At 41.9% G+C, this 27,030-nt stretch overlaps 1 protein-coding gene across 11 annotated transcripts in view; it reads right to left on the bottom strand.

Annotated features, from left to right (window-relative positions):
- Positions 1–2,195: 2,195 nt before the first annotated feature.
- The window catches only part of FMNL2 (formin like 2), a 398,204-nt gene continuing 373,369 nt past the window's right edge, over positions 2,196–27,030 (bottom strand). For 6 of the 11 annotated variants that reach the window (XM_058548973.1, XM_058548965.1, XM_058548976.1 and 3 more), the window contains 11 exons: positions 22,176–22,300; positions 21,351–21,553; positions 19,603–19,837; positions 18,420–18,488; positions 18,219–18,299; positions 16,770–16,899; positions 14,168–14,331; positions 13,222–13,323; positions 10,595–10,693; positions 9,735–9,858; positions 2,196–4,069 (listed from right to left, as the gene is read on the bottom strand). In XM_058548973.1, the coding sequence (XP_058404956.1) occupies positions 3,960–4,069; positions 9,735–9,858; positions 10,595–10,693; positions 13,222–13,323; positions 14,168–14,331; positions 16,770–16,899; positions 18,219–18,299; positions 18,420–18,488; positions 19,603–19,837; positions 21,351–21,553; positions 22,176–22,300 (1,442 nt within the window). In that variant the 3' untranslated portion in view covers positions 2,196–3,959. Of the gene's footprint in view, positions 4,070–5,969; positions 6,064–7,627; positions 7,754–9,734; positions 9,859–10,594; positions 10,694–13,221; positions 13,324–14,167; positions 14,332–16,769; positions 16,900–18,218; positions 18,300–18,419; positions 18,489–19,602; positions 19,838–21,350; positions 21,554–22,175; positions 22,301–27,030 lie in introns of all 11 variants that reach the window. The other 5 variants (XM_058548970.1, XM_058548971.1, XM_058548967.1 and 2 more) reach the window with 3 other exon arrangements.

Genomic DNA, 27,030 nt, shown 5'->3' with positions numbered 1-27,030 from the left:
TGCCCTTCTTTTATGCTGTTCCTTGGAGTTTCTAAATGTGCTATTTATAAACATCTTTTTTTGGTCCTTCCTGCAAACTTTTTTGGTAGGTGTTGGTTTCTTGCCTACCTCTACCACTGAAGACTTGTTCTGAAAGGTGAGTAATAGGGGAACAAGATTTCTATTTTCTGTGTTTGTAATTACAAGGTTTTTTCTTCTGTTTATATATTGTTCTGATGTAAAGAACCTCATAGTTATATAAAATTAAGACCTTTTGTAAATAAATATAATTTATTAGAAAAAATGGCATCTTTTACGTAAATAAATTGGATTTGTGTCCATTTTTTCCCTTAAGCACCCCTTATATGCAGCAGTTACTGTGCTGAGATGCTCGATTCCCACATTGTTTTCTCAGTATAATACTTTTTCTTCATAAAAAGTTAGATTAAAAAAAAGTATATAACATTTCTTCATGCATTTGTTTCTTCAAATTTTTTCTTGGAAATAGATGGGGTATTAGTTTTAAAAGAAATGGAAAACAGATTAATCCTTTTGTATGAACTGGGCTGATAGTATATTCATCTTTGCAGACATTTCTGATAAAAATTAGGAAACAAGTATATTAGGCCTAAGAAGTTTTATCAAGTATTAAAATTAACAGGTACATGAATTATAAAGCTAATATGATAAAAGTATATCTTCAAGTGTAAAATTAGATAATTCTACAAAATCCAGTATGTTGGACCAGCAGAGTTAGTGATGATAGATATCAGGTCCCTTTCTGTGTTGAGGCGGTGTTGGTTGAGTCAGCAGTGTTACTGGGCATTCATTGCAGTGTCATTGCAGTAAATTTTAGTGGATTAGGATTTAGATGTTTAGATTTAGATCTAAACATGATTTAGAGGATTTAGGGAACAAGGGGACTTAATTCTGAGGTATTGGTAAATATCTTTAAAAAAATGGATGCTACTAGTATATAATGCTCTAAATACAGTGCTCTAATCTAACCATATCTGCCTCATTTGAACTTATAGCTGTAGTTTGGGTTTAAAAACATTTTGAATTTTGGGGATAATATTGAAGACCTTATTTCCTTTACCATGAGCCACTTGTCCTGGCACAAAACAAACTAGAGATGCTACTAACTGCAGAATTTAACTTGTTTCCCTTTTATAAAATAAAGCTTCAACTACGTTGTTGAAGTGGAAAGAGCACTGAATTGGGAACAAAGACCTAATGCAGCAATTCCTCAAAGGACTAATTAATTTACACCCCCAAGTTGTTTTTAAGCCACTTGGACAGTTTTCTAAAATAAATTACAAATTTCTTTCCTTCCCTAAAAAGAATAAAGAATACTAAAAAGAACATGCTAGGGGCTGGCCCAGTGGCATAGTGGTTAAGTTCGCATGCTCAACTTCGGGTACAGACCTACGCACCGCTTATCGAGCCATGCTGTGGCAGACATCCTACATATAAAGTAGAGGAAGATGGGTGCAGATGTTAGCCCAGGGCCAATCTTCCTCAGCAAAAAAAAAAAAAAAAAAAAAAATACTAGTCTGATGACCTGGAGTTATTACAAATATGTTTGTGCAATGGGGGCCAAACTGCTTGTATGTACCTTGCCAACTGATGTTGTTATCAGGTGCAGGGTTACCTCTATGCAGCCACATGTACCCTATCTGTATATATACAACATCCTCATTAGAACAAATCTGGGAGGAGGCAACATCTCACTAAATAAGAGTGCTATTTCTCTGGAAGGAATAAATTCATAAGCACGATTTTGGAGATGTATACCTTACTACCAAAACCTATTTGGTTCTTATGTTTCATACAGCAAGAGATCAAGATTTTGTATAAGGAGGAATTTTTCTTAGAATTTACCAAATATATTTAGATTCTGAGTTCAAGCAGGAAGACAGTTACCTGTTTCTAGAAGATAAAAGTGTACATAAAACTGGTAAAACCCCCTAAGATAGACCATTGAAAGACTACAACGTATTACAGGATAGTAGTGTAAATAGTTTATTTGCTCATATGCCATGAAAAGACCAGAAAAGTAATATGAACTGCTTTTATAAAACATTTCTAATATTGCTAAGAAGCAGGCCCATTAATAGACATACAGAAAAGAACATGCCAACATTACTATTTGTAAATTAATAAATAGGCAATTATTTTAACATATGCTCCTCGGCACTGAGCTTTGGACAACAGCTGCTTGTTTTATATCTCATGGTCAAATTGCTTTTTTCGCCAAAATGAATGTTGAGTCAACAGAAAGAAAATCTTGGCATGTTCTTTTTCAAGTACACATTTATGAAAATGTGCTAGCAGGTAGCAGTTTAAAAGTAATCTTTCTGTAAATAGGTATGCTAAAGTGAAATGTGGTAACTGATCCCTAAACTGTCCTTGTAGTTAAATATATATATTAAAAAAAAACTATAAGTTAAAATAACATTCAGATTGTATAGCATAGGCTGATGCATTTTTAAACAATATTTACAGTATTACCCAGAGGCTTAGGTGGGAATTAAAGAGAAGTGTAAAAACCATAAAAAACTGCACCAATTTTATAGCAAAATATCTGTACATTTAAAAAGAGATCATATAACTACACATTATCCAAGGAAAATGGGACCTTCACCATGGAGTTCACATAAGCACAACATAAAATAAATTCAGTGGTTAAATACTATACAATAAACTTTACAATTAATATATTGATGTAATGTACCAAGAAGGTAAGCCAGAAGCAGAATGTATATTATGAAAAGTACAAATTAGCTTCCGTCCAGTTTTTGACTTTGGAATGGATCAAGTGCCCTGCCAGAGAGGAAGGAAAAACAACGGTGGCTTAATTGGCTGTTTAGTCCCATTACATGTCATTTAAACTTAATCCCAATGTGAATATTTCAGCAATTTAATTGCAATTCCCCATAAAGTAATCTGAAGAAATAGAACTTCTTAGCTTTGATATATGATGCCAAATATATCTTCCCCAATTTACAAAAGGAAGGAGCAAAACAAAACAAACCCTGCGATTGTCAGAGGAGAATAAGGCCAGGTTACTAACACTATGCTAGCAGAAGTAATCTTGAATGCTTCTTGATAGAGCTAGTGAACTTCTCCCTGGCTAGCAAGGCACCGATTTATATTCTCAGGATTGACCTATAATGGTCCTCAGAAATCCTAATACTGATTACTGAGATGTTAATTTTAGTGCTAATTAATAAATACATTTGCATTATTTTTTAAAAGCTGCCTCTAGCTGAAGAACACAGTACTGCAAATAAGTCTTATAACAACACGTGTATGCCATCATATCCTTGCATTCAAACTGGTGAATGTCTCTCAGGGCATTGTACCCTAGCACAGAAGTGGTAGAATGTGAAACGAGACAAAGAGTTGACTTCTGCTGTGCCACTGCAATTGCATCCTGTTTGTACTTTGCCAGGGCTTAGTTATGGGCAGAAGGAGTTTATCATGTGACTTTTGCCCTTCTTCCATGTTGCAAGCCCTTAAAAATACAAAGTTGATGGGTATGGCTGAAACACAAAATTAATTCCTTAAAAGACATCTCAGCAAAGGACGCCCACAGCAGATGCATCCATGTTATTTACAATTTATCAGGAAACCAGGGTGGGCCATCATGGGACAATCACAATGGCAGGTAATGAATTTAATATGAAATTTACATTTTGGTTAAAAAATTGAATAACATACTGGTGTAAAAAGATACCTAATCAAATCAAATCCTATTGCTTTGATTAATCTGAGCAGATACTTCCACTTTTAGGCACTTGTTAACAAAGGTTGAAAGGAAAGCCCATCATTTTTAAATTCCTATGTGTTTGCTAAATCTGAGCCCTTAGAATATTTTATCTATGTTCAAGGCTGCAGTTAAATGGTAGCACATTAAGTTCATGTGGACAGTTTCATTCACGCACACCCTCTACTGATACAGGCAGGTCTCAGGTTCACATGGTTATTTCGGCACCATTAACAGAACGCAAGTTCTGATCATCAAAGCGCCGCCTGACACTTCTCCTCACCGCATCGGCTCGTCTGTATGGTTGGTTTCTAAGATCTGTAAAGAGGAGAGCACCAATGAGAACTGCAACCTTTAATATCATGTGTCTAAGCAAGACAGGCCAGCTGGCAGCCAATCAAAGCAGCTTGTGTAGAAGAGTCAGCTAACGAGCCCTTCAAACTCATTGAGTATTTGAGCCAAAGACATGTACTTTGCCCTCAATATTTACAGTCAAACAAAACAGGATATGATACTGGTGGGATTCTGGAACTTTTAGAAAAATATATAGGAGAAGAAGAGATTGCTTCTGTCACTGGCCAGAGAGTCTAGCTGAAGTCTTGTTTTGAAATGTTTCTTCAATTAGAAATACTGTGGCTTTTTTTTTTTTCCTCTTTCTGGAAACCTGAATAGCAACAATAATTGCAATGAGTTTTAAACTGCAAAACTAATAAAACCAACTACCCTGTCCCATCTTATCTGGTTTTAATCAAGGAAGGAAACTATGCTTAGTTTGCAGAGACCGGTTCCCTTATTTTTATTCCATTAATATTAGCTGAGGTCAGTTATTTATTTTGTGAATTAGAAACATAATGCTCCATTAACCACTAAATAAAAGTAATCACTAAATCAAAATAATACTCCATTCCTGAACATTCTTTCCTGCCACCCAATATTTTTTGTTTTTCATTAGAGTGAAGAAGTAGTATGGGCCTTCCTGCATTCTCCAATTTGTATTGCGAATGCACAGCAGAATGCCTAACATTAAAAAAAAATGCCTCGAATGAATGAATCAAGCACTGCATATCAGCTCAAGCAGGCATTGTTCTAGAGGGATAAAGTGGGGTAAACGAGGAGTTTTATGTAAGCACTCTTAATATGAAAGCGTGCTTTCTTAATGAATAAGGCAGGTATTAATGAATACCTAACTAGCAGGTAGCCTCCTTTTGATGGAGTCAGGGCATAGTGAAAAAAATAATACAGCAGGCTTTGTACTTTTTCCCCTTGTTTTGTTCAATGAGTATATATTTCCCTTTCATTAACTTAGTATTGTTAACTTCTGCTAGGAAAATTCTATCTTTAGAAAGGGAAACACAAAGAAATAACAGAATTAAACGAGACAAAATCTTTTTTCTCTCTTCACCTACTCAGTAGATTGAAAATGGGGCTGATGGGCCATACCTGACCCATGGAATGTTTGGCCTCCAACTTCTATTTTAACAGTTTCCCGATATTTCACTTGGCAATTAACATAAAAACCAAGGTTTCTGACTTCTGTTGGAAAACTGGAGGACCTGGCACTACTGGGCCCAAACTCTTACATGGCAAAAACGAGCTGGAGCTGAGTGAGTGCTGAGACCTATGTTCTCAGGTTCAGCACAGTCTCCACCAGCTCATGACTCCTTGGAATTTTTGACTCTGCCCTACTCCTTCTAAATTCCAGCAAAGAATAGTTTTGTATGCCCTAATCCTCTCGACCCTTTGCTTCCTGGCCCAGAGTGGTAATGGAAGATCAGAATTTCACTTTTGGCCAAGGATATGCAGTGTCCTGCAGCTCTGTGATTCCTGAGTCCTCTGAGCAATTAGTTCAAAAGATCCTAATCCTTCTATAAAGGCTATGGATCATGTTCTCTGGCCAGGACTTGCTCTCAATTTCTTTAGATCAAAATGGGGTTAACCGAATAACCTGAAGGCCAAGAAGGGGGTAAGGGAATGACAGCCTAGCCACCCAAAGCAAGAACAATCATCAGCAAATACCCTTGCCCAAGCCGTCACATTTGAGAACATGGAAGCAGGACAGAAAGAGTCCAACAGAGAGGCTCAGTCTCACATCTTTGGAATGTGAGGTACAAAGACTTCTCCCTGGTCAGACTCTCACCAGTATTACCCTCAGCCATAGATTGAAACCATTGATCTGCATACAGAAAGAGGAGGAAGCTAAGTAAAAAGTGATGCTTGCCAGCTCTGTGTATCCTCCACCACCGGTGTGCTAGAAGAAATCCTTACCCTCGAGTGAACATTTGGAAATTTAGTGATATTATTCTTCTTTAAAGCTAAACAGAAAAAAACAAAAACACAAAATGATGGTTAAGTAAAAATGGGATGAAAATGGAAAGCATTTCAACTCAGTGCTTAACATTCCCGGGCATGTTAGCCAACAGAGGAAGAGTGGGAGGCCATTACTACAATAGGTATTAGATAAAACAAGAAAAGGATGCGAGTGTCTTCCCACCTAGCTCTCTGACCACCCAGATCCAAGCTGCTTTGAAGTTTGGCTCCAGAACAACAGTCCAGCAGCAAAACTGACAGTCAACATTAGCCAAGCAGATGACAGTTTCTAGCCTTGTTAATAAGCACTGGTGGGTAAGCATGCTGCAGAGCAGGCAACAACACACCACGTCCTTTGATATCTTCAGAGACAGAGGAACATACATAACAAGTGCAACTCACAGAAGAGTTAATGCCACAAAATAAACATGTACCCAGTTCCATGTCAATCTCAGCATGGGAGTCAAACAATGGCTATTTCCAATTAGAGTAGGTGCTTCCCTTGTCTCTTTTCTAGTCAACTGCGCACTGCAGAGTAGTTTGTTCCTTATCCAGCCATCAGGAACTAATAAGCCCAAGCAGTTACTTTTTGGGAAGATTTGATCATTTTTTTAAATTCTAAGAATAGTGGCATTTTCCAAAAATATGCATTTACTATTAGTATTTCTGGTGCCACTATCCCAACCAGAGAAGCAGGTCCAGATATGATCTCATCACAGAAGAAATACCCTGGGTTTGACATGGAACAGAGCCACCAGTGAAGAAGTATGAATGAGGTAAGACAGTGGGGAGCTCCTCAACCTTTGTTTTCACTTCCTGCCTTGCAGCCTTGCTCCAACTTGGAATTACTGAGAGCTGAACTTGGGCATAACATGACATTCAGAGGGAAAAAAAGCTATGGATTGCCTATATCACCTTATACATCAAAAGGGTTCCCTTCGTTCAAGCTCACGCCATCAGCTCCATCACACTGTGGATGATGGCTATGAACTGTATAACACAGTTAAGAAAGGCCCAATTTACAGCTGTGTGTAGTTCACAGTTCCTTCTGCAAATCATTTTGCAACTTTAGAGCACTGCATACCTATGCACTTGTATAGCAGCTCATTTTACTATCAAAGGACGTTAACTGAGTACAAAAAGAAGGCTGGTTTAATATCTGTAAACCTATTAGAACACAGTAAGTGCTCAATAAACAGTAGGCAGAGTAGTTATTGTTATTAATGACTATCATTCTGTGTTCAAAGATAGCAGCACCAAAATGTTATGAGCAACCTAGTTGGTCCCAATCTTGATTCTCAAAGAAGTGTTCTATTTACTTTTTTCTGAAAATTTCTGCAAGCAGTTCTATTAATTTAGCTCACACACACCCAGACCGTCACAGCCATGTGGACTCCTAGATGTACTGAAAGTTTCAGTAAGTAAGCAGTAATGACTGAAATACAAAACCATGCAACGTGAAGACAACATAAAATATAACATGGTGGAAATGGCAATTCCATGCTAGCACACTGGGTGGCCCTGACAGACATACAGAGGGATGTAAGAGGTCAAAAAATCTGTAGCAACCTTTTAAGAGCATCAGGTGAGAAAGAGTAATAGTTTAGTAATGGTATTCCTCAGTGAGTACAGGTTCGCAGAAAAATCGAGAGCCACGCTTGGCGGTGCGAGCAGTAAAGGGCACAGTCTTCAACACTGCATCAAAAATGACAGCCAAACAAGACAAACAGAAGAGAGTAAAAAGCCAAGATCTACTGCATTAGTACGTGGTTAGCGCTTTGTTAATCACACCTGGGGAAGGGGGTCGGGGAGATGAGCAGGAAAAGGGGAAGGCAATATATACCCAAGTGAGTTCATAAAGTCTAAAAGAGTTACTCAATCTGGGGCTTGGTGGTAGGGCAGAAAATGGAAAATATTCCAAGGAGAATAAAAACTGTTCCATAAGCAGATATTCATTCGCCTCCAATGGTAGATTAATGATTAGGTCAGGCAAATGGAAACTGTACATATCACTCATTTTACAAACCAAGCGTCATTGAGATGGAGAACAAAGTGATGAAAAATGAACTCTAAGCTCTTAACGTGCAAGGCTGGATGCTTCTCTACCTACAAGTTATCTCTACCTACAAGTTAATCTTATTGGGGCACTGAGGCTAGAAGGTTCTTACCCAAGAAAGAGATTTATTCCTAGTCTCGCTCGGAGCAGAGCTTCTCCCTCAATGTTGGGGAGGCAAGGAGAGGTGCTTACCAATGGGGCTTTATCTGGGGGCCATCTGCAAGCCACTGCAGGATGAACACTGAGATACCAGCAGGCACACATGTACAGTCTGTGTGTGCACCGAATACAGAGACCAGCATTTTCACTAACCACTTACCTATCCACTCAGGACTTACACTGCTTTACTCTGGGCAAGGAATTCTTTATTGACTTCCTTTTTAGTGATTTATTTACTTATTTCCTTGGGTCTGAACTGGTGAAAAAATTTGTAGTTTTGGCAGTTTGGGTTCCCTATTTCTAATGCTGACTAAGCTATAACAGGAAACAAGAAGTCAAAAGTCTAAGAGTTATATTTTTAAAAAATTAGGACAAGTGGGGAAATGTGGATAATGACTGGATATTTGATATTAAGGAACTGTTAGTTTTGGAGGTGTGTGAAAATGGTACTGTGGGTATGTTTGTTTGCTTTATTAAAGAGTCCTTATTTTTTGAAGATACATACTGAAATATTTCCAAATGAAATTGTATGTCTTGGATTTGCTTCAAAATAATTCCAGAGGTTGAGGAATGGGAAGTTGGTAGAAACAGAAAAGTAGCAAGACTGGCCATGAATCGAAAATTGGTGATGGGTACAGGCAAACTCATCATACTATTCCGTATACTTTTGCATATTTTTAAATTTCCCACAATAAAAAGTTGTAAGTATCTTGGGAGCTGATAAACAGTATTCATATGCAACAGACATCAAAGGAAAGTCACTTGTAGCCGCTGCCATAAGAGAGTGGCCGAAATTATTATCCTGTTCTGTAACAGAGAATGCAGAAACTCCGGAGAATTGGTTCGAGCAGAAAGCATTAGGCTACAACTGAATCAGAGAAGAACCAAGCTGGGTTAGGCACCATTCCTAGCCGACAGAACCACCATTCCCCAATCCCGGGCTCGAGGCCTGTTGGCCCATCCGAATGAAAGCACCAGCTCCTGATTTCCTATTGTCTTCACTTCCTTTGAATGAGTCAAGAGGCTTTTACAGCGCCCTGTTGGAAAAACCTGCACTGACTGCGGTTAGTACAGACCCTTGAATGGGGTCTAGAGTATTTATTAATCAGGCAGGTGGGTAGGAGTGGCTGCGAGGAAGAAAATGGAGCACGGTAAAAATCGAAGACAATGGAAAACCATTAGGAGAAGGAGCTCTGGTGAAATCTACAGGGTTCTAATGATATTGAGAAATAAGAAAGAGATTTTTCAGGGAGAGTGTTGGGGTTCTTTGATACGTAGTATACAGTCTACTATAAATATCTTGAAATGCTAGCATAGAGTCTCTGCATAATTCTGGAACTGAATAAAGTCAACTGAAGAACTTGCAAAGCCCGGAAAAAAGCAGCAGCAGAATCTGCAAGTGGCCCAGAATGGGTGAGGCCATGGGATTTCCAGGGGCCACAATGAGGAAGTATCTTTTACCTGTGATAATATCTTCAATGGCACCATCTTTTCCTTCATATACATGTCTGTTATCTTTAACTTGTCGCCTTCTTAATTCCGCAATTAACTCTTGCTGCTGCCTCTTTGATTTGTGGGAAGGAGACTGAGAAGAAAGAAGAATGGCAGAGATGAGTGGGACCAGCACTCATTGGAGGTTTGAGAAAATCCAAAATGTGCCTGAGCATTATGTTCCTGATAAGCAGTCTCTGCCAAAAATACAAACAGCACCATCCCAACATTCTGCTCAAACAGAGAAAACCTCAGACAGCTTCTGGGAAGAAAAACTTTCACAGAACAACACACAAAACTCCAACTGGCAGCAGTGAGAAGGCTGGATCCTATGGCAACAAGAGGCAGCTGGTAATAACCATCAACTTCTTCAACCCTGGTGCAGTGGATCATGATAAAGAATACTTTGACGTGCCGGCCTGTGTGGTCTTTACCTACGATGTTTCCCTCCATGAAATGTTCCCTCCCATTCCTCCTAGCGAAGCCCTCCAGCTACCAAGGGCGTACCTATGAAGCCAATCCTGGACACTAAGCTGTCCAATCACTAGGTTACCTGGTATGGCCTCTCTGTACGTATATCCAAGTGAGATTTAAGTTCCCAATCTCTATAAACTTGGAAATGCTACACCAACATGCTCTTAGCCTCCTTCCAGTGGCTGCTGAACAAAGCAATGAGTGGACAAATGTCCATTTGCCAAGTTTCCAGGCTCTACAAGGGAGTGGTAAGGATCCTGTCCAAATCAGGCTTTCTGCCTGTCTCCCCTGCTTGCCTCCGGGGAGCCCCCACAGCCTCCCTCCCGTGGGGGCCATCTCCGCCTGGCACGTCTCACCTTTGGATCCTGCTGCTCCATCAGAGCTTCCTGCTCCAGGAGTTTTTCCATGAGCGCTTGTTCCTGCTTCTTCCTCAGCTCGTTTTCCTCCTCTGCTTGCTGGGTGAAATCAAAAGAACCAAAAGATTAGGTCAGTGGACATGGTAACAGACAAAATTTTTAAAAGTCATTCTTAGAGAATCCTTAGTGATCCAGGAATTAGAGTAAATGAAAGGTTTAGAAAAGCTCAACTTTATGACTATATTTAACTCCGAACTGGGGTTTCACACTCTGTCAATATCACCTCTCTTCAAAACCTAGTAGTTGAAATTCACCTCGTCCAGAAGTTCTTTCCTGATGATCCACTCACACTGTTTCTTAGTCTCGGTCCCACAGATGTGGTGGGGACCTACCCTCTTGGCAGCTCTGCTCAGTGATTTTCATGTGCGTTGTGGTGCTTCCAGATTCTGTCCACTTACTGCAGCTTCTCTGAAAGCAGGATCTCAGGTTCCTCTCCTTTTGCCCATCGTTAGAGGAAAACTGCCATCTTCTTGCCTCTTGGTTCCTTCAGGGGCGTCTGTGGAGTGACATGCCTAGGCCCTCTCCCCACAGCTTACTCCTTCCCAAGGGAGGCAGGGGGACTAGTCTGACCAATTTGGGAGAAGAAATCGAACAGGTTCACCTCAGCTCAGCCCTCTTGGGCGTTCTCTCTTTCGAGGCCCAGCCTCCCCAGAGAGAGTTCTAATAGTCTAGCTGTGAACTGATGGATAAGGGGCTGAAGTGTAAGCTCACAGACACACACCATGTCCTCCAATCCAGCTTTCATCAGTAATAAAGTTTACATTTTGATCTCTGTTGCTTTTAAGTTTCATTTGGTTTGAACTTGGCAAGAGAAAGGAGGGATGACATCCTAAAACCCCAACATCTGCCCACTAAGTCCCTAGGTCACTGTCAGGCTGGGAGGTTATTCACTATGTAATACCTACGGCAAGTAAAACATTACTGCCAGACAAGCACCTCATGGAGCCAGCTAACAGGACGACAGGGAGAAATGATAACATGGAAGGAGCACGCTGCTAGACAGGCTATGACCTGTGACACCCCACAGATCACCAAGGGCAGCTTCTCTTTTTTCTCTGCTCTATGCACATCCCTGCTGAAGCTCTGGGCTTTGAGACCAACCAGAGGCACTTCCAAGCTTGTAGTATATAATTTAAAAATAGCACGTATTTGAGGCTGGCCCCATGGCCTAGTGGTTAAGTTCCACATGCTCTGCTTCAGTGGCCCGGGTTCGCGGTTTCAGATCCCGGGCGCAGACCTACAACACTCAGCCATGCTGTGGCAGCACCCCACATACGAAATAGAGGAAGACTCGCACAGATGTTAGCTCAGGGCTAATCTTCCTCAGGAAAAAAAAAAAAGCATGTATTTTCCCTTTAGACCTTAGACTTACAATTTTTTATGTGAAGAAATGTGGTCACAGCACATAACAAGAGCCACTTTGAGCCATCTCTGCAGCACATGAGCATTGCCAACCAGTGAAGCCCAGAGCACCACAGTTAACAGCAGCTGGTGACAGTGACCTTCTCATTGCCCACAGCTCCCAGTGTCCTGCACACGGACTTCCGCTGTGTTTGTGTTCATCCTCACCACTAAGGACACTTTCTTTCTGCAAAACAGCTTGCGACATGACTGCTACACTAAGCTATGCTGAGAGAAGATGAAACCTGTTGAGTTTCAGTAAAAGGTCCCAGGACAGTTCTGCAAAGCCATTAGCCTCTAGTGGTGTTGGAGAAGTGACCCGCTATTTCCAATATCCTGTTTCTCAAAAATGTAGATAACCCTGCCACATCCCTCCTCCCCACTACAATCACACTCCTCCTCCTTCTACCAACATTACCAATGTTATATGTAGACAGTATAGACTGCATGTCTCCTCGGTGGGCTAAAATCTCCTAACACCCTCCTTGTCATTCTTTCTCAAAGGACAAATTCTTCTGACATGCCTCTTTGGGTCTCATGATTTTTCAAGACCACGGTCCTGGATTATGTCAAAGAGGGCCTCCCATTTAAAGGAAGGGCCATTATTGGTCCAGATTGGGAAAAAAAAAAAAAAAAAGGAGAGAGAGAGCAACAGTCCTTCCTAGCGCCATCTTTCAGTCCACACTGGTAAATATTGGTCTAGATGGCCTGAAAACCTGAGCAAGACTAACAAGCAGACTCTCCCTGACCTCAGTGACAGCATCTTCGCCACAGGCCAGGGCTCACTCTTTTTAACCTGTTCAACAACTCCATGGGAGGCTTGGATTTTCTAAGTCTTTCACCCTGCCTGCGAGGTGAACCGTCAATGGGGCAGCAAAGTCTTGGAGCATCTCATGTGCCCCAAGAGGCAGCCAAGAGCTCTTGTTTTGGGGCCAAACCCCAGGACTGGCTGGGCAGAGACAGGGAGCATCAGGGGCTGAGGGCCCAGGAGCACTCAGCCTCCACAGGGCCCGAGACTGCTATCTCATACTGACCACCCAGATATGCTGCCCAGTGGAACAGGGGAGGCCTTTGCAGCGCAGCAGGGACTCAGACACAGCTCTAGAGGGAACCACTTGAGAAATAACGCCACGGGAGGCGTTAGAGGACACCATGCTCCTGCCTACCTTATAAGCTTTCACGAACCGGACAAAGACGGGAAAGAAGACAGAGGGTGGTGTCGTCTTGGGGTTTTCTCCAAAATATTTCACTACATCATCAAAGGCGTCCTGTGAAGAAGCAAATTTCTCTTGAATTTCATTAGCTGCAGCATTTGAACTTGACGCTCTAGGGGAAGGGCTGCAGCAAAGCAGCGGCTCCCACGCGCCCCACGACACAGGAGTTCATCTCTGGGGCCTCCTGCCACTTCTACACACCTTCACACACACACACCAATGAGGAACTATTCCCTTCAAGAGCTTCCTAAGGCCGCGGCAGAACAAGGTTAGAAGGGATCTTAGAAGACGCTCAGATCCCACACCCCAACTCGCTGCTTCAGCGCTCCTTACAGCACCCCCTCCTCAGGGACACTCAAGTCTCTGCGTGAACTCGTCTGTGACAGGGGACAGCCAGCCTCAAACGGGAGCCATTACACCACATCTGCTTTCTGAGTTCCCACAGCACTCTGTCTTCCCATCTATGATGGCGTGCAGTCTGCTCTGGCTGTTTTCCAAGTGTGTGAACCTGACCCCCAGCGTCGTTTAAGACGTCGAGGTCAGTGCCTATAGAAACCAACACTGGGAACACTGCTCTGCTGAGCACAGGCCACATGTTGGTTGAACTGAATATAGGACTCACATAGCGGGAGCCTAGGAGGGGAAGGTGAGAGGGAGGGGCAGGGAGGGCCTCTAGAGAAGAGGGTCAAGACCCCAAATTAGAAGACCATGAGCAGGACAGGGGCACTTCCAGGTACAATATTTGGAAAGATCCCCCCCATAATAATCATTAGCTACTTAAGAAATCTACCCTCAGCAGACAGAGGGCAATTTCCCCCCAAAGCCAGGGCCAGCGCCCCAGGTGGCTTTAAGGGATCCCATCACTTCTTCAGAGGCGTCGAGGGGCACCGACACGTACCTGTGCGATCTTGGCATCATCCTGCAGCTTCCTCAGCCTCCCCTCATTGCTGAGGATGAACTCCTTCAGCAGCGTGTTGTGGTCATGCATCGTGTACTCCCTCTTGGTCAAATCCATGCCCCTCTGGAGCTCCTTGACGTCCAGTAAAACATTCTCAAGGGAGACTGAGGTAGAGAAAGCAACATCCCCGTGAAGGTCAAAACCACCGTGAGTCTGGCCTGTAAGCCGAGGTCTCGGTGGATTCCTAGGGTTACTCAAGCGGCTTAGATCTAGTTTCCAGCTTTCAGTGCAGAGCTCCTTTAACATGAATAATTTACTAAGTACTCACTATCAGGCACCGCACTAAGTTCTTTATATGCACTGATTCATTTGCACCTTTAGTCCATTTTGCCAACGAGGAAAAGCAGCATAATGAGGTGACATGGCCTGCCCTAGGTCACAGAGTCAGGAGGTGGCAGAGGTGAAGTTTGGATAACAACCATGGGCTCCGAATTTTGTGCTTGTCCCAGCTATTCCATTTCTCTTACAGAAGATGATAACCTATTGGTTGGCCTATAGGTTCAGAGGTTCCTTAACTGTGACTGAACCAAGACCTTACCCTCTACCTAACACTTTTAACTCTTTGCATTTCTGTGGCTCCCCAGCAGGGGGTAGCATTTTACCTGTGGAATTTTCGTTGTCTTGCCCACTAGGACCCAAAGCAACCTTGGACAACTTTTTGATAACCAACCCTTCCCTGCTTCAGAAGCGTTTATTTGCATGAACCTTCTGATCTGCAGTGTGGCCACCATCCCAGAGCAGGTACACTCCTGCAGCCTCCTGCAGGAGGTCTGGGCCCCACCTCTGGCTCCCCACTACCTGACTCAGCTCTGCACCTGGATGAATTACAGAACAGTACAGTATGTCTCCCCTCACTAGACTCACACTGTCTTATTCATCTTTGACTCCTCAGTGCTTAGGAAAGTGCCAAGTACACAGCAGGGACTCAAAAAGGTTCACTGGATAAACAAAGGATGAGTGAATAAATGAGTCAAGGTATAAAGAATCCGTGTCAGCCCACCTGGGCACCCGAGAGCCAACACAGAAAACAATACAGCCAGAGAAGACCTTAATCTCCCCATTTTCCCCTACTGATTTTCTTCACATGGCACTTTTGGGGAATCCCATTTGGGCCAAACAAAATGTGTGAATTAGAATTTAATTTAATATTTTTTAACTTATTTCTTAATTAGAATTGTGATAATAAAGAACTCCTAATTTAGGCAAAGAGTAACTTAAAAGGAGGAAAATCACTCCACCAGAATAGAAATCCTGCTAACAGCCCGAGTCAGGTCTATACCCTCAGTAGGTCTGTCACAGCCTGCACTGCATAGTCCTTCACAAAAGATTGTTGCCACTGCCCCTCAGTCTCCACTCGGGCCTCAGCAGCATCTATCCATACAGTAACAGTGCATCATCTCATTTATTTGTTCATTTGCTCATTCATTTGTTCATTCGCTCATTCATTTGTTCATTCACTCGTTCATTTGTTCATTCACTCATTCATTCGCTCGTTCATTCGCTCATCAGCTCGTTCATTCGCTCATCCACTCATTCATTTGTTCATTCACTCATTCATTTATTCCCACCATCAATTTGCTGGAGGCTAAGGGAATTATAAAGATAAATAAAACCTGATTATACCCTTAAATGCACAGGTTGCAATGGACTAGAAATCGCTATAATAAAATCTGCTAAGTCTCATATGGGAGGGCAGTACAGAGTGCTCTTGAGTGAGAACAGACGAGCAGCAGCCATTTACTCTGTCTGAGGAAGTCAGAGAAGGCCTTGCCATCAAAGCTTTGATTTGGTAAGTCTGGGGTAGGCCTTGGGAATCTGAATTTATAATAAAACACCTTGGCTGCTCATGGTTCAAGATTGCAATTTGAGAATTATGGCCTGTAACCAACTCTGAGGTCAATCTGCCTCTTCTTCCTTTTTCTAGCCTAATATTCTTTTGAGAGGACATGGTATATTGGACAACACACTATATGAGAAGACAACCTGGGTTCTAGTCCTGTTTCTATCACTTTCTACCCACGTGACATCAGGCAAGACATTTAACCTCTAAAAATGTCAGTTTTCTCATCTATAACATAGCGATACTATTACCTAATACAGCCCAACTATCTCAGAATCACTGATGATAGAAATGAGAAAGTGCATAACCATCAAAGCAAAGCAACAATCAAGACATACTGATAATTTAACTTGTACTTAGGCTAAAGGCAAAATCAAACTAAAGTGTCTGTTGGGGGGTGATTCTCATTCTCGTATTTCAAATGACAGCAATAGAGTAAAAAGGGCAGTGAATGGAAGAAGGAAGGTACACAAGAGACCTGGACCTTCACAGAGAGACACTGAGAGGTCACCTGCATATCCACATTTGTTACTGCTCCCAAGAGGAGGCAAGACCATAGATGACGTGTTCCAGCTCAGAGCTTCTAACGGTTTAGCCTTTTTAAAGGGGTTCTGAAGAGTGTTCGCTCAAGCAAGGAATGGTTCCCCCATGATTAAAGGCCTTCAATACCCCAGAGTAACATGAGGAGCTGAAATCATGTACCTGCAGCAGCCTTCTCCACATAATGAAGCTCATTATAAAACAGGGACACTTGGTGATATTTTTCCTTTACGACATTTGATATATAGTGCAACAGTGTCTGCTTTCGGTCTGTTGACTTTGTGTCTAAGAGCTGAAAACAAAAGGGAACGTGGGTTAGAGTGAAAGATGATGGGAGAGTTACCGCAGTTGACACTCTCCCACTCACAGTGAATAACCAAGTACCGGTGCCCCAAAGCGGACAAAGAAGATTTCCACTGGAGAGTCAAGACTGGAGTTGTTCTTTGGTGAACCAGCCCACCAATTTTTAAATGACGAGAGGACTTCCTAACCATCGTCTATGCTACTCTTTAGGGCAGACTCTAAGCACCTAGAACTGTTCACACGTCTGTCCTCACGTGAACTCCCCCTCCCCAGCTCTGCTACATCACCTCCCCTGGCTTAAAGGCAGGAAGAATCCAGTTTCAGTGCTCTCCAAAGTGGAGGACCAGAGTAGGAGTGTGTGTGGAGCTGGCAGGTGTGTGCAGGTACTCCCCACACAGCAGGGCTCCTCCACTGCAGTCCTCTCATTCAGCTCGCTCCTCTCTTATTCCCCAGCCTCTGATGACCCGAGCAGATGTGTTTAACAGACCATGCCTTCTAGGGACCAGAACTGTGACTACATGGACTCTCCCTATCAAACAACCATGTCTCCCCCGGGCTGGGGACTCAACCCACCGCCCAGCCCTCTCACGGGGAAGCCACATCAGCCCCGTACAGCCAGGGGGAGAGGGTTCCGTGGAGGATTTTATCTAGTCCTGATCATATAAGTCAGGTGACCCTGAAAAGCAGAGCACCCTTTTCCATCCAGGAAAAAAGCAAAAATTTTTAGAAAATACAGAAAAGTATAAAGAAGCAGTTCCAAAAAATTCCAATTCCATCTAACCTCTTTGTTAATATCCTAACCTACTTCCATTCCATTTTTTCCTACAGATTTTACCTACCTCAAATCAAACTGTACATGCAATGTATACCCTGCTTTCTTTTCTAAACACAAAATTATCTATTTCTTTGAGAACTCTTCAGGAATATTTTAACAGTTGAAGAATAGTTCACCGTAACAACTATTGTTATAGAATATTTAATCATTTCCCGAAATGTGGGATCTTTATTTATAATTGCAAATAATTAGCAACAATATAAAGTACAGCACCTGTAATTCAGACTCCTAAGGAAAGATTCCTAGAAATGGAAATACTGGGTCAAAGAGTAGGAGTATTTTTAAGGTTCTAAGTGCTTGCTGCCAAATGGTGTTCCAGAAAGTTTGTACCAATTGATCCTCCCACCAGCAGAGAATCTTCATCAAAACATCCCACCTCACTTTCAAGAGCAGACTCTCTCTGCTCCAGGACTTAATCTTTGCCAGCTGTTTTGTCCCTCATACAGCTCTTGTATTTCCTTTAGTCCACTTACCAGATCTAAACTCTGAAGTTTAAATCCATAAACTGCTCCACGTTTACTGCTATTCATATAGTTTCCAAGGGCCAAGATGATCTGCAAAAGAAGAGAGAAAAGTCAAGTCCATCAGGAGAGAATCCCAGGCATTCCCAGGCAGAGGAACGCAGCTGACAAGTCGGCTGTTCCATACATGTATACGAGGAAAACTTCACTTGCCTCCAGAATTTTCTTGAGTTTTTGCGATGATTTTATAGAGACAGATGCCGCTATAATTGAGTGCAGTTGCTAGATTCCGGTCAAAGGAAGGAAGGGGGGAAAAACAAGACATGTTAAAAACAGGAAACTGTAATTGGAAACTAAAAATTAACACAGAAGAAAAGAGGCCTGTATTTAGACCTTAAAGTCTTAATGCTGAGATTCTATTTTTCCTAAACATAACAAATTTAAGTTGTCCCGTTAGGTCTTAGGTAACCATACTATTAGAAGCAAGCTCCTCTCTAAAAGTATCTGAAACAAGAAGTAACGTCAGAACTTGCTTATCACAAAATCTGTAACTAATGAGACTCAGGGTCAGGCGTCAACAGCATCTTCTAGCAGAACGCAATTCCCTGCCCACCACTTCTAACTATATAATAACAATTTACATTTTTACATCAATGGAGCTGTCCAAGAATGAAAACACAACAAAACAGCAAAGGAATGTAATCACCCTCCAGAAGTTCTCAGAACATGTTTTGAACAGACATGCTACTACAATAAGCAATTAATGAAAGTTTATTTATAAATAGAACTGGGCAAGAATTATGACATTATGTTTATGATACTCCTAAGTCTCCACCAGGTCAACAGAAAGGAACTAGATTAACACACAGGAGATAGCTGGCAATTATTTCTACATCACCACAGTGTACTATAACAAATTTCCAAGGAAGCAGACTCCTATAGGAAATTTAATGCTTCCAATGAAAGCCGATAAGCCAAAGATATGGGATTGTTTTTAGAAATGAAAGGTACATTTTCAGTGTTGCCAACCCAGCCGGAGGACTGGTTCAGGAGAGAACCAAGTTTGAGAAAATGGTTTTCCTTGTACTCTGTATTGAAGTGCCCTTTGAAATTCAGACGACATCTATAAACAAAGAAAATGGCATACTCTAGGGAGAATAGCAATATGGAATATGAAAATTTGCCATTTTCAAATTTACTTGGTATACACAATGTTAAAAAGATGGCCAAAATAAAAATGCAACGTAGAAAGTTCCGGGAAGAAGTCCTTAGAGCCCACGACACTAAGTATAATTCTAGGAGAGACTTAAAAGAAAAAAAAAAAAAAGATTCTCTATCTCTTTGGACCACTCTGCCCCACCCCCGACCCATGCCCCACCACAGCTGGTCCACTCACAGGAGTCAGCATCTGAATGCTTTCAGCAAAGTTCCCAATGAAGGCCATGATGGTCATCTTCTGCATGAGCCTCTCAATTTTACTGAACTGCATCATGAACCGGTCTTCATCAGACAAGTTCTCCAGGGGCTTCCTTTCCCGCTCATAGAGCCGAAGCACTTTCACTTCATTCTCAGTTGGCAAGAACCTCATCAAACATTCTACAAAATCTACAGGCAACGTCTTCAAGTCAAATCTGAAGACAGATGTGGACAGGTCAGTATTAGAGAGAAAACCCCCTACTCTTTCAAGCACGCCTCCATCTAGTCCAGCTGATGTCTACAGCTGAACTCTGGAGACACGCCTTGGCACTGGCTCCTCACTGCGCACCAAGCACCTTCACCAGTCCTTCTTAAAAACCGGACCCTCATCACAATCACCATGCTCAATTTTCAGGCCACTAGTACAGCTGTAAGCCTCTAGAAATCAGCAGTAAATGACAGTAGGAAGAGGCAGAAGGAAGGCTGAAGTATCTGATGGTTAAGTGGTTCAAGAACATGGTTTTCCAGACATGTGAAGTACTGCTAATTAAGGAATTAATAGAATACACACAATTACAGAATATCTGGTGAACTCTGTAGAATATTCCAATTAAACCAAAAGTCTGGGCTATTTCTTTCTTCTTTAGAAAAAAATGCATCCACATGCCTATACTATATGGATGTTTTGGCTTAAATAAGGAATACCAGGTCCTTGTCAATGTATGCTCAGTTGGAACAAAGGATTTTCTACAACCTCTGTTTTATTCTCTGGACAGTCTTTGTTTAGCAAAATAATAGAATCACATTTATTAATCATCACAAACAAGGTATATCAAGATTAAATACCAGAATGCATATCAGGTTTCAACACCAGAAATCAGAAGAGACTATAGGAGCCACTAGACTATTAGATTATGACCCTGGTTGAGGACATGAAATTGGAATAAATGATTTCTCAAGGTCCTTTACTCCTCTAAGAATCTCTGATCAAAATTTATGAAATACCAATTTATGACAAATTAGTTCCTAAAACATCTAATAACATCCTTATCACATTTAAAAGTTACCATGACCACAAGAAAAGTAGAAAGAGTCTTCTAATAGAAAAGTAAATAAAACCAATGCCTTCTCCACAGTTCTAGGATAAAAAAAGAACTGTGTTTAAAATGTCCTGAAAGCACTAACAGCAACAGAAATCGCATTCCTATTTTTATGAATTGAAATATGTTATCTGTATCATATTTGCATCTGGCACTGAATTGTATCATTCCATGAATACCACCAAATTTGTATTCAACAAATCTGGATAAAATTCACATACTCCAGAGAAAACTGACATTTTCTCCCTTTTCTTAGCATCTGCAATCCTCCGTTCAACTTTTCTTTTATGTAAGTGTTGCTGTAGGGCCGTATGAGAGAGCAGACCAAGATAATAAATGATGTCACAATCCAGTTGTGATTCTCCTAAAACGATTAATTACTCATTCTAATACGGCATTCCCAAGAGTAATTTCTGGTCCACTTCTTTAGTGTTAGCATTTTATTCAACTCCAAAGTCACACATACGTAACAAAGGGAATCCCTCGTGTGTGGATATCAAGAATGGCTCTTTTTCTTCAATCTTACCCCACTATCAAAATATTTCTGTCATCTATCAATTCCTAACTTTTTTTCATCTTTATCCTAAAATTTACCAGGATACAATTTTCCAGAATGCCCTGAACTTACACATGAATAGCTTTACATATCTCATCGGCGGTCTTCCCAGCTTTCCTTAAAGTTATGGCAAGATTTTTGGCCCTATTTGCTTCCAGTAACGTCACTTTGTTTGATCCCTTCTGTGTTATTTTCTGTTTGCTTGAAGAAAGATCAATGGCAGGACCTTGGGCTTTTGTCTTAAATATTTCCTCGAATTCATCCACATTTAAATCCTGAGGTAGAGAGAGATGAAATAGGCAAATTGGATTATACTTAAAATTAAGTCAGGAAGCCACCATTCAGACAGTTTCTTAAGTGTCAAAGAACTCACTTTTTCTACTCAATACTTGTCTTTGACCATGGCTTGCTCTATTTTCCTGTTTGTTAGTGCGTGACTTATGCTACATACACAGATGTGAATAGACAACGGATTCCGACCAGTCAATTCAATTGCCATTCAATAATTACCTTGCAGGGGTGGTCATCACAGACTAAAACTATCCATCAAACCAGTTAGTGAGTGTGATTATTGAGTCCTTATTCACTTATAGTTCAATAAAGGGTTTTTATGCTCTTTTATAAATTAAGGGCAGGGATTGTGTCAGATACATATTTTATGGCATACACTGCAGATGCTCAAAACTATTTACTTTAACACAACTTTTTAAACAGTTTTAGAACCACCTTACAAAATAGTGTGCAATTTTATTCTCTGATATAATAAACTCCTTTCTTGTTTACATCAAGGCACTTAAAACACTAGCACTTCACCGCTGAAACTTCCAGGTTAACAGAGCACCCATTTTGGCTATGCTGCACAGAGGGTCCCCTGTTTCTAACCAATGAGAAAGATACCTCCAGAATCCGCTCGTCATCAATTTCGTTGAAGACTGTGCCATTGATCTGATTTGGCTTCAGGGCAACCCAGTTAAAAACTGGCATTCTGAATTTCGTCTTGATTGGCTTCTTAATTTTCACAGCTACAGAGGTCAGAGAGAATGAAATTAAGATTCCACCAAGACCCCAGTACCCTCAAGGACAACCAGACAACAGTCCTTGCAGATGACACTTGAACACTGGAGGAAGGCTGACAAGAGGCGCCCAAGGGTTTTAAACACGGAAGACATCACAGAGGGCTTTGCCAGAGCAATCTGAGGTCATCAATTGGTTGACTGATACAACACTGTGTTAAAGTTGTCTAGGAGTCAGGGGTTCTTTTTTTTTTTAATGCAGGCAACTGAATTGCTGCATTACAGTCACAATGTTAGGACAATGCTTAGGACAAAAAATATTGGGGAGCAGAAATTATTATTAATGTTATTAGATAGCAGAGAGGGCAAATATTCTGTGTGACTTAGTCTGATATTGGTGAGTGAGTTGAATTTTGACATCCTAAATTCCCGGTTCTAGAATACTTATTTCCAAACAAATCTTAAAAGATGATCAGAGACTGCAGATAGTGGCTGTCTAAACCACCAAGAATGTAACACCAAGAAGGCTGGCTTTCAGCCAGAATAATACATTTCTGTGGATGATTTCAATAATGGGAATTATATTGGCTGCTGAGTTATTTCAAACAGACTAAGGGCTACAAAGGCCCAACATAGAAAATGTTTGAGAAGACAGCAGGGGTACTTAGAAACCAGGATTTGTATTGCTTTTTGAGAATAGCCACAGTCCCTTCCCCATCTTTTTGGAGGGCAAGTTCTCCCCAGGAGTCAGCTATGTGACTAGAAGGCATCGATGAACCCATTAAAAATCCTGAGAACTTGTTAATAGAGAGGAATAGATCTACGTTTGAGGTTATCAGGGGAAAGTGCCAACTCCGCCTACTTTGGAGAAAAATGAGCTAAAAAAGGTAATCCATTAAAACCTCCATTAGTTAATTACACACCATAAAGAATCTTTCCCAAACCATGTAGCTATCTATATATGCCCTCTTAAGTCTGTCCTGGGACACCCACCACACTGTTGGGGAACTTCACTATTTGCTGTCATTAGCACAGGAGGGAGAAGAACTTCAGTGCAGAACAAAATAAATGCAACACAAGACTGGGCTTTCACCCGGCTGCCTGCCTCAGCGGGCGGCAACTGAAAATGGGAGACAGATGGTGCCTCTCACTCCTCCAGGGTTACGAAGGCCATATAAACAGCAAGAACGTCATCTGATAAATCCACACAAAAGCATGCAGGAACACAGAAACACAGCTTTTGCCAAACCAGGCCTTTCCACCACCAAATGTGGCACCTTAGTGTCTACTACTGTTGGGTAGTGGGGACTACACACACTCCCCATTCCTTCATTTTGGTCTATACTGCCCAGCAAAACCCATGTCCTCCACGGGACAAAGGAAGAGACCCTCCTCTAGTCTGGCACTTCAGCAATGTTGAGTGAGAAGAGGGAGAGCAGAGGAGGGGATCTTTTCATAATCTGAGGTGACAGGCCAGTGCCATTTGGTTCCACCATCCCTCTACTGCAGGCCTCAGGACACTCACTAAAAGGCACTCCATTTATAGCCACTCTACTTTTAACTTCAGCAAGATTAGGAATGAGCCTGAGATCAGAACACAGGCAAAAAAGTTCTCTTGAGAAAGGTTGTCCTGACTCTTGACTGGGGAATGAGGGGGGATGTCTAGAGGAGGGGGGCCTACAGGTGACCACGATATACACCACGTTCCCAGTACTCAGGTTAAAGGAAGTGGCTGTGCATGGGTGGGTGCAGGCGTGGGTGTTCCACGGAGAGAGCCGGAGACCAAGAAAATTAAAAAGCAGCACCCAGCAACTTTTCCTTATTCTGTGTAGGAGCTTTCCTTTTTCCCTCAGAATAAATCTAAATTCCTTCTAGAGTTGAGGCCTTAGATCCAAGTATGAAAATTAAAAGAAAAAACACTCCTTTTCTCAGGGGGAAAGGAATGTGGCATATGAAATCCAGGCTGTCTGCTTAAAGGACCATAATCTCTTCTACAGGCTCAACTAAAACGTGTGGGCAAACCTGGAATAACAGTCAGCCAACACCAAGACTCCCCGCAGACACAAAGTCAAAACGCAATGGATCAACGTAAGATGGAGTGGAAAGATGTCAAGGCACAGTGTGACCAACAGGAACACATGGCAAATACTCAACACACTCAGTGAGGAGCAACCTACAGAAAAGCTTGATTGGCCCATCTTTTGTGGAAGCAGAAAGAACAGAGAAAATACAAAAAAAAAAACAGATACGGTTAGAATCAAGTGGCTCAGCAGTTCACGCGCTCTTAGCATAGAATTTCATGCTTCTGGGACACGTTTCACAAGGCAGCACAGGGCCAAAAATTCATTTCCATTCAGGCCTGCCTTGAAGACTCACTTACTATTTTGTTTTAAAAAAAAAAATCCTTTTTAGAAAAGGGGAAAAAAATGATCTCATTATCGTGGTCCCAAACAGCCATACCGAATTGCGCTAGGTACTCTGTAAGATATGAACAATTTTCAAACGAAAAATAATCAGCTTAAGTCCACACTAAGTCCAAATTCTCATTGTGAAGTTCCAAAGCACATTCTCTCAAAGGGACAGCAAAGGTTACAGACTGCCCAGCGAGCAGTCTGTCACAGACGACCGACCAGGCAATGGGAGCCAGATCGACCTACCACAGATTTGGGGAAGTAAGCCTTACACTTCACATGCACATGTCACACTGCTAACATTTCCTCTAAAAAATGCAAAGAAAACTCAACTAGATAAATTTAGGGGACCACCTCCTGGTCCCGTCTTGGCCACCACACTTGCTCATTGCCTGTTGAAGAGATAAAACATCCTGTTGCCTGTGGATCCAGGGGCCTAGCAATGTCACAGGTTTATGGCTTCCCAGGAGCCCTGGGCATACCATCTCTGCTCTATCTCTTGGTTCTACTGGAACATCCTAATTCTCTCTGGCCTCCTGGATCCAGAGAGAGAGACAGTTACTGAACACACTGGCCAAACATCTCACAAAATAGGCTATAACCATTAAGTATTAACAGCCAAATTAAGGAGAAGAAGGAAAAGAGATTAAAGGACTTGTAGAAATTGCCTGATCTCAACCTATCAAAGACTCATATCTTATAATCCTTACATCTTGTAAAACACATCATCTTGTAATTGTTTAATAGACACTTACAGCACTAAATAGGGGTTTCCTCAATCCCATATACAGTACACAGTCCTCTAAATTGTGTAAGACACAAAAGGGACCACTTCCAATTGCAGCAACCCTGAAGGTAGCAGTGGGCAAGCAGCTGAACACAGAGATCCACATCGTAAAATTGAGGCAATCAACAGAGCCAACAAATTTAAGTAGCAGGAAGAACCCAGGCAAAAAAATTAACCAGAGGGGACAAGATCCATTCAGAAGGGAGCCTTTGACCTGCACATCTCAGCCTTCTGGCTCCTTCGCTCTGCCAAGGCAGTTCGGAGTTCTGTTAGAGCTCAGGTGAATGGAAATGGAGGCCATACCACGTTAGGTTTCGCCAGAGAGAAAAGCAGCAGCAAAGGAGAGACACCACAGCAGACGCATCTCACGGTGAACACCCTTAAGGGGCGATAAGGAAAGCCTATCAGTGAGCCCAGGTGGACATGACAATTACAGGTGTTCACACTCAGTCACAACAGCCTGTTGATGGAACAGATTCTGGGGCTTGTTAAGAGGTTTTCTGCTTGTTTATATTCCAAAATCCAACAGTTCCACAATGACACTCCTTCAACTTTTGTCCTTCAAAGCGATAAAAGTTCTAGAAGAAAGTAGTAGACGGGGGAAATCTTTTACAACTAAGACTGGCCTTTAGGCTTTGGGTAAAAGACTCAGAGAACTACTGCAGCCTTCGAAATGGAGACTACTAGAGTGGTGGTTCTTCATGGGAAATAAGAGACCTCACGGAGGGATGAGGAAGCAGAATTATCCAATGTCACAGGGATGGCATGGCAAAGCTCGGAGCAATTCCAAATGAGAAGCACTCCATGACTGGGAAAATAGCTTGCAGTATTTTAGAAAAGAGTAAAAACTCACTTCCATGAGTCGAAAATAATGACTTGTATTTCAAGGCATTAGGGCAACTCTCTTCCTCTTGCCCCACACCCACTCCTTTTTATTTCTGGTGAGGTAAGGAGGCCGCATTCTGTCCTGGTTTACAGGAGAACAACATGCCTTATCCAGAGGCATTGCAAGGCATGCAGATACTGCCGTTGGCAACATTTTCCCTTGAAGCTTTATTCCACTACAGCGACTTCTGACGTCCTCAAATGCTCAGAAGAAATGCCTGGAAGCCTACATCAGGCAATTACATAGAAAGGCATTTTCCCCTTTTATAGATGGCATCTTGCACAAATACCTTCAAAAAAAGAGCCATAAGCACTAGCAGCATTGTGTCAGAGCTCTGACTACCACAGATGTCCAGAGGGTTTGCTGGACCCATGAAAACACATCCATCCCTAAGAAGGTAACTTGTCTCTCTTCCCTTGTCAAGCAGGGGAGAGTGGAAGGTGGGAAGACAGTGTGAGATTAGAACTTCCTGCTAGGGAGAGAGTGACAAAGGCTACTCAGAGAAAAATGCCTCCTCTCCACGACAATTTCCCCTTTACCGGCTACATCAGCAGGAATGTTCTCCTATTAAGAGGAGACGTATGTGATTGTAAGAGACCTGGGCTTTGAAAGAATGGCTTTAAGCCTCCGGAGGTAAGACCAATGAGTATTTCTT

The sequence above is a fragment of the Diceros bicornis genome, chromosome 10 (assembly GCF_020826845.1).
Source record: "Diceros bicornis minor isolate mBicDic1 chromosome 10, mDicBic1.mat.cur, whole genome shotgun sequence".
NCBI classification, from domain to species: domain Eukaryota; kingdom Metazoa; phylum Chordata; class Mammalia; order Perissodactyla; family Rhinocerotidae; genus Diceros; species Diceros bicornis.
Note: the sequence above shows the minus strand (reverse complement) of the source record. Positions and strands in the feature narration are given on the sequence as shown.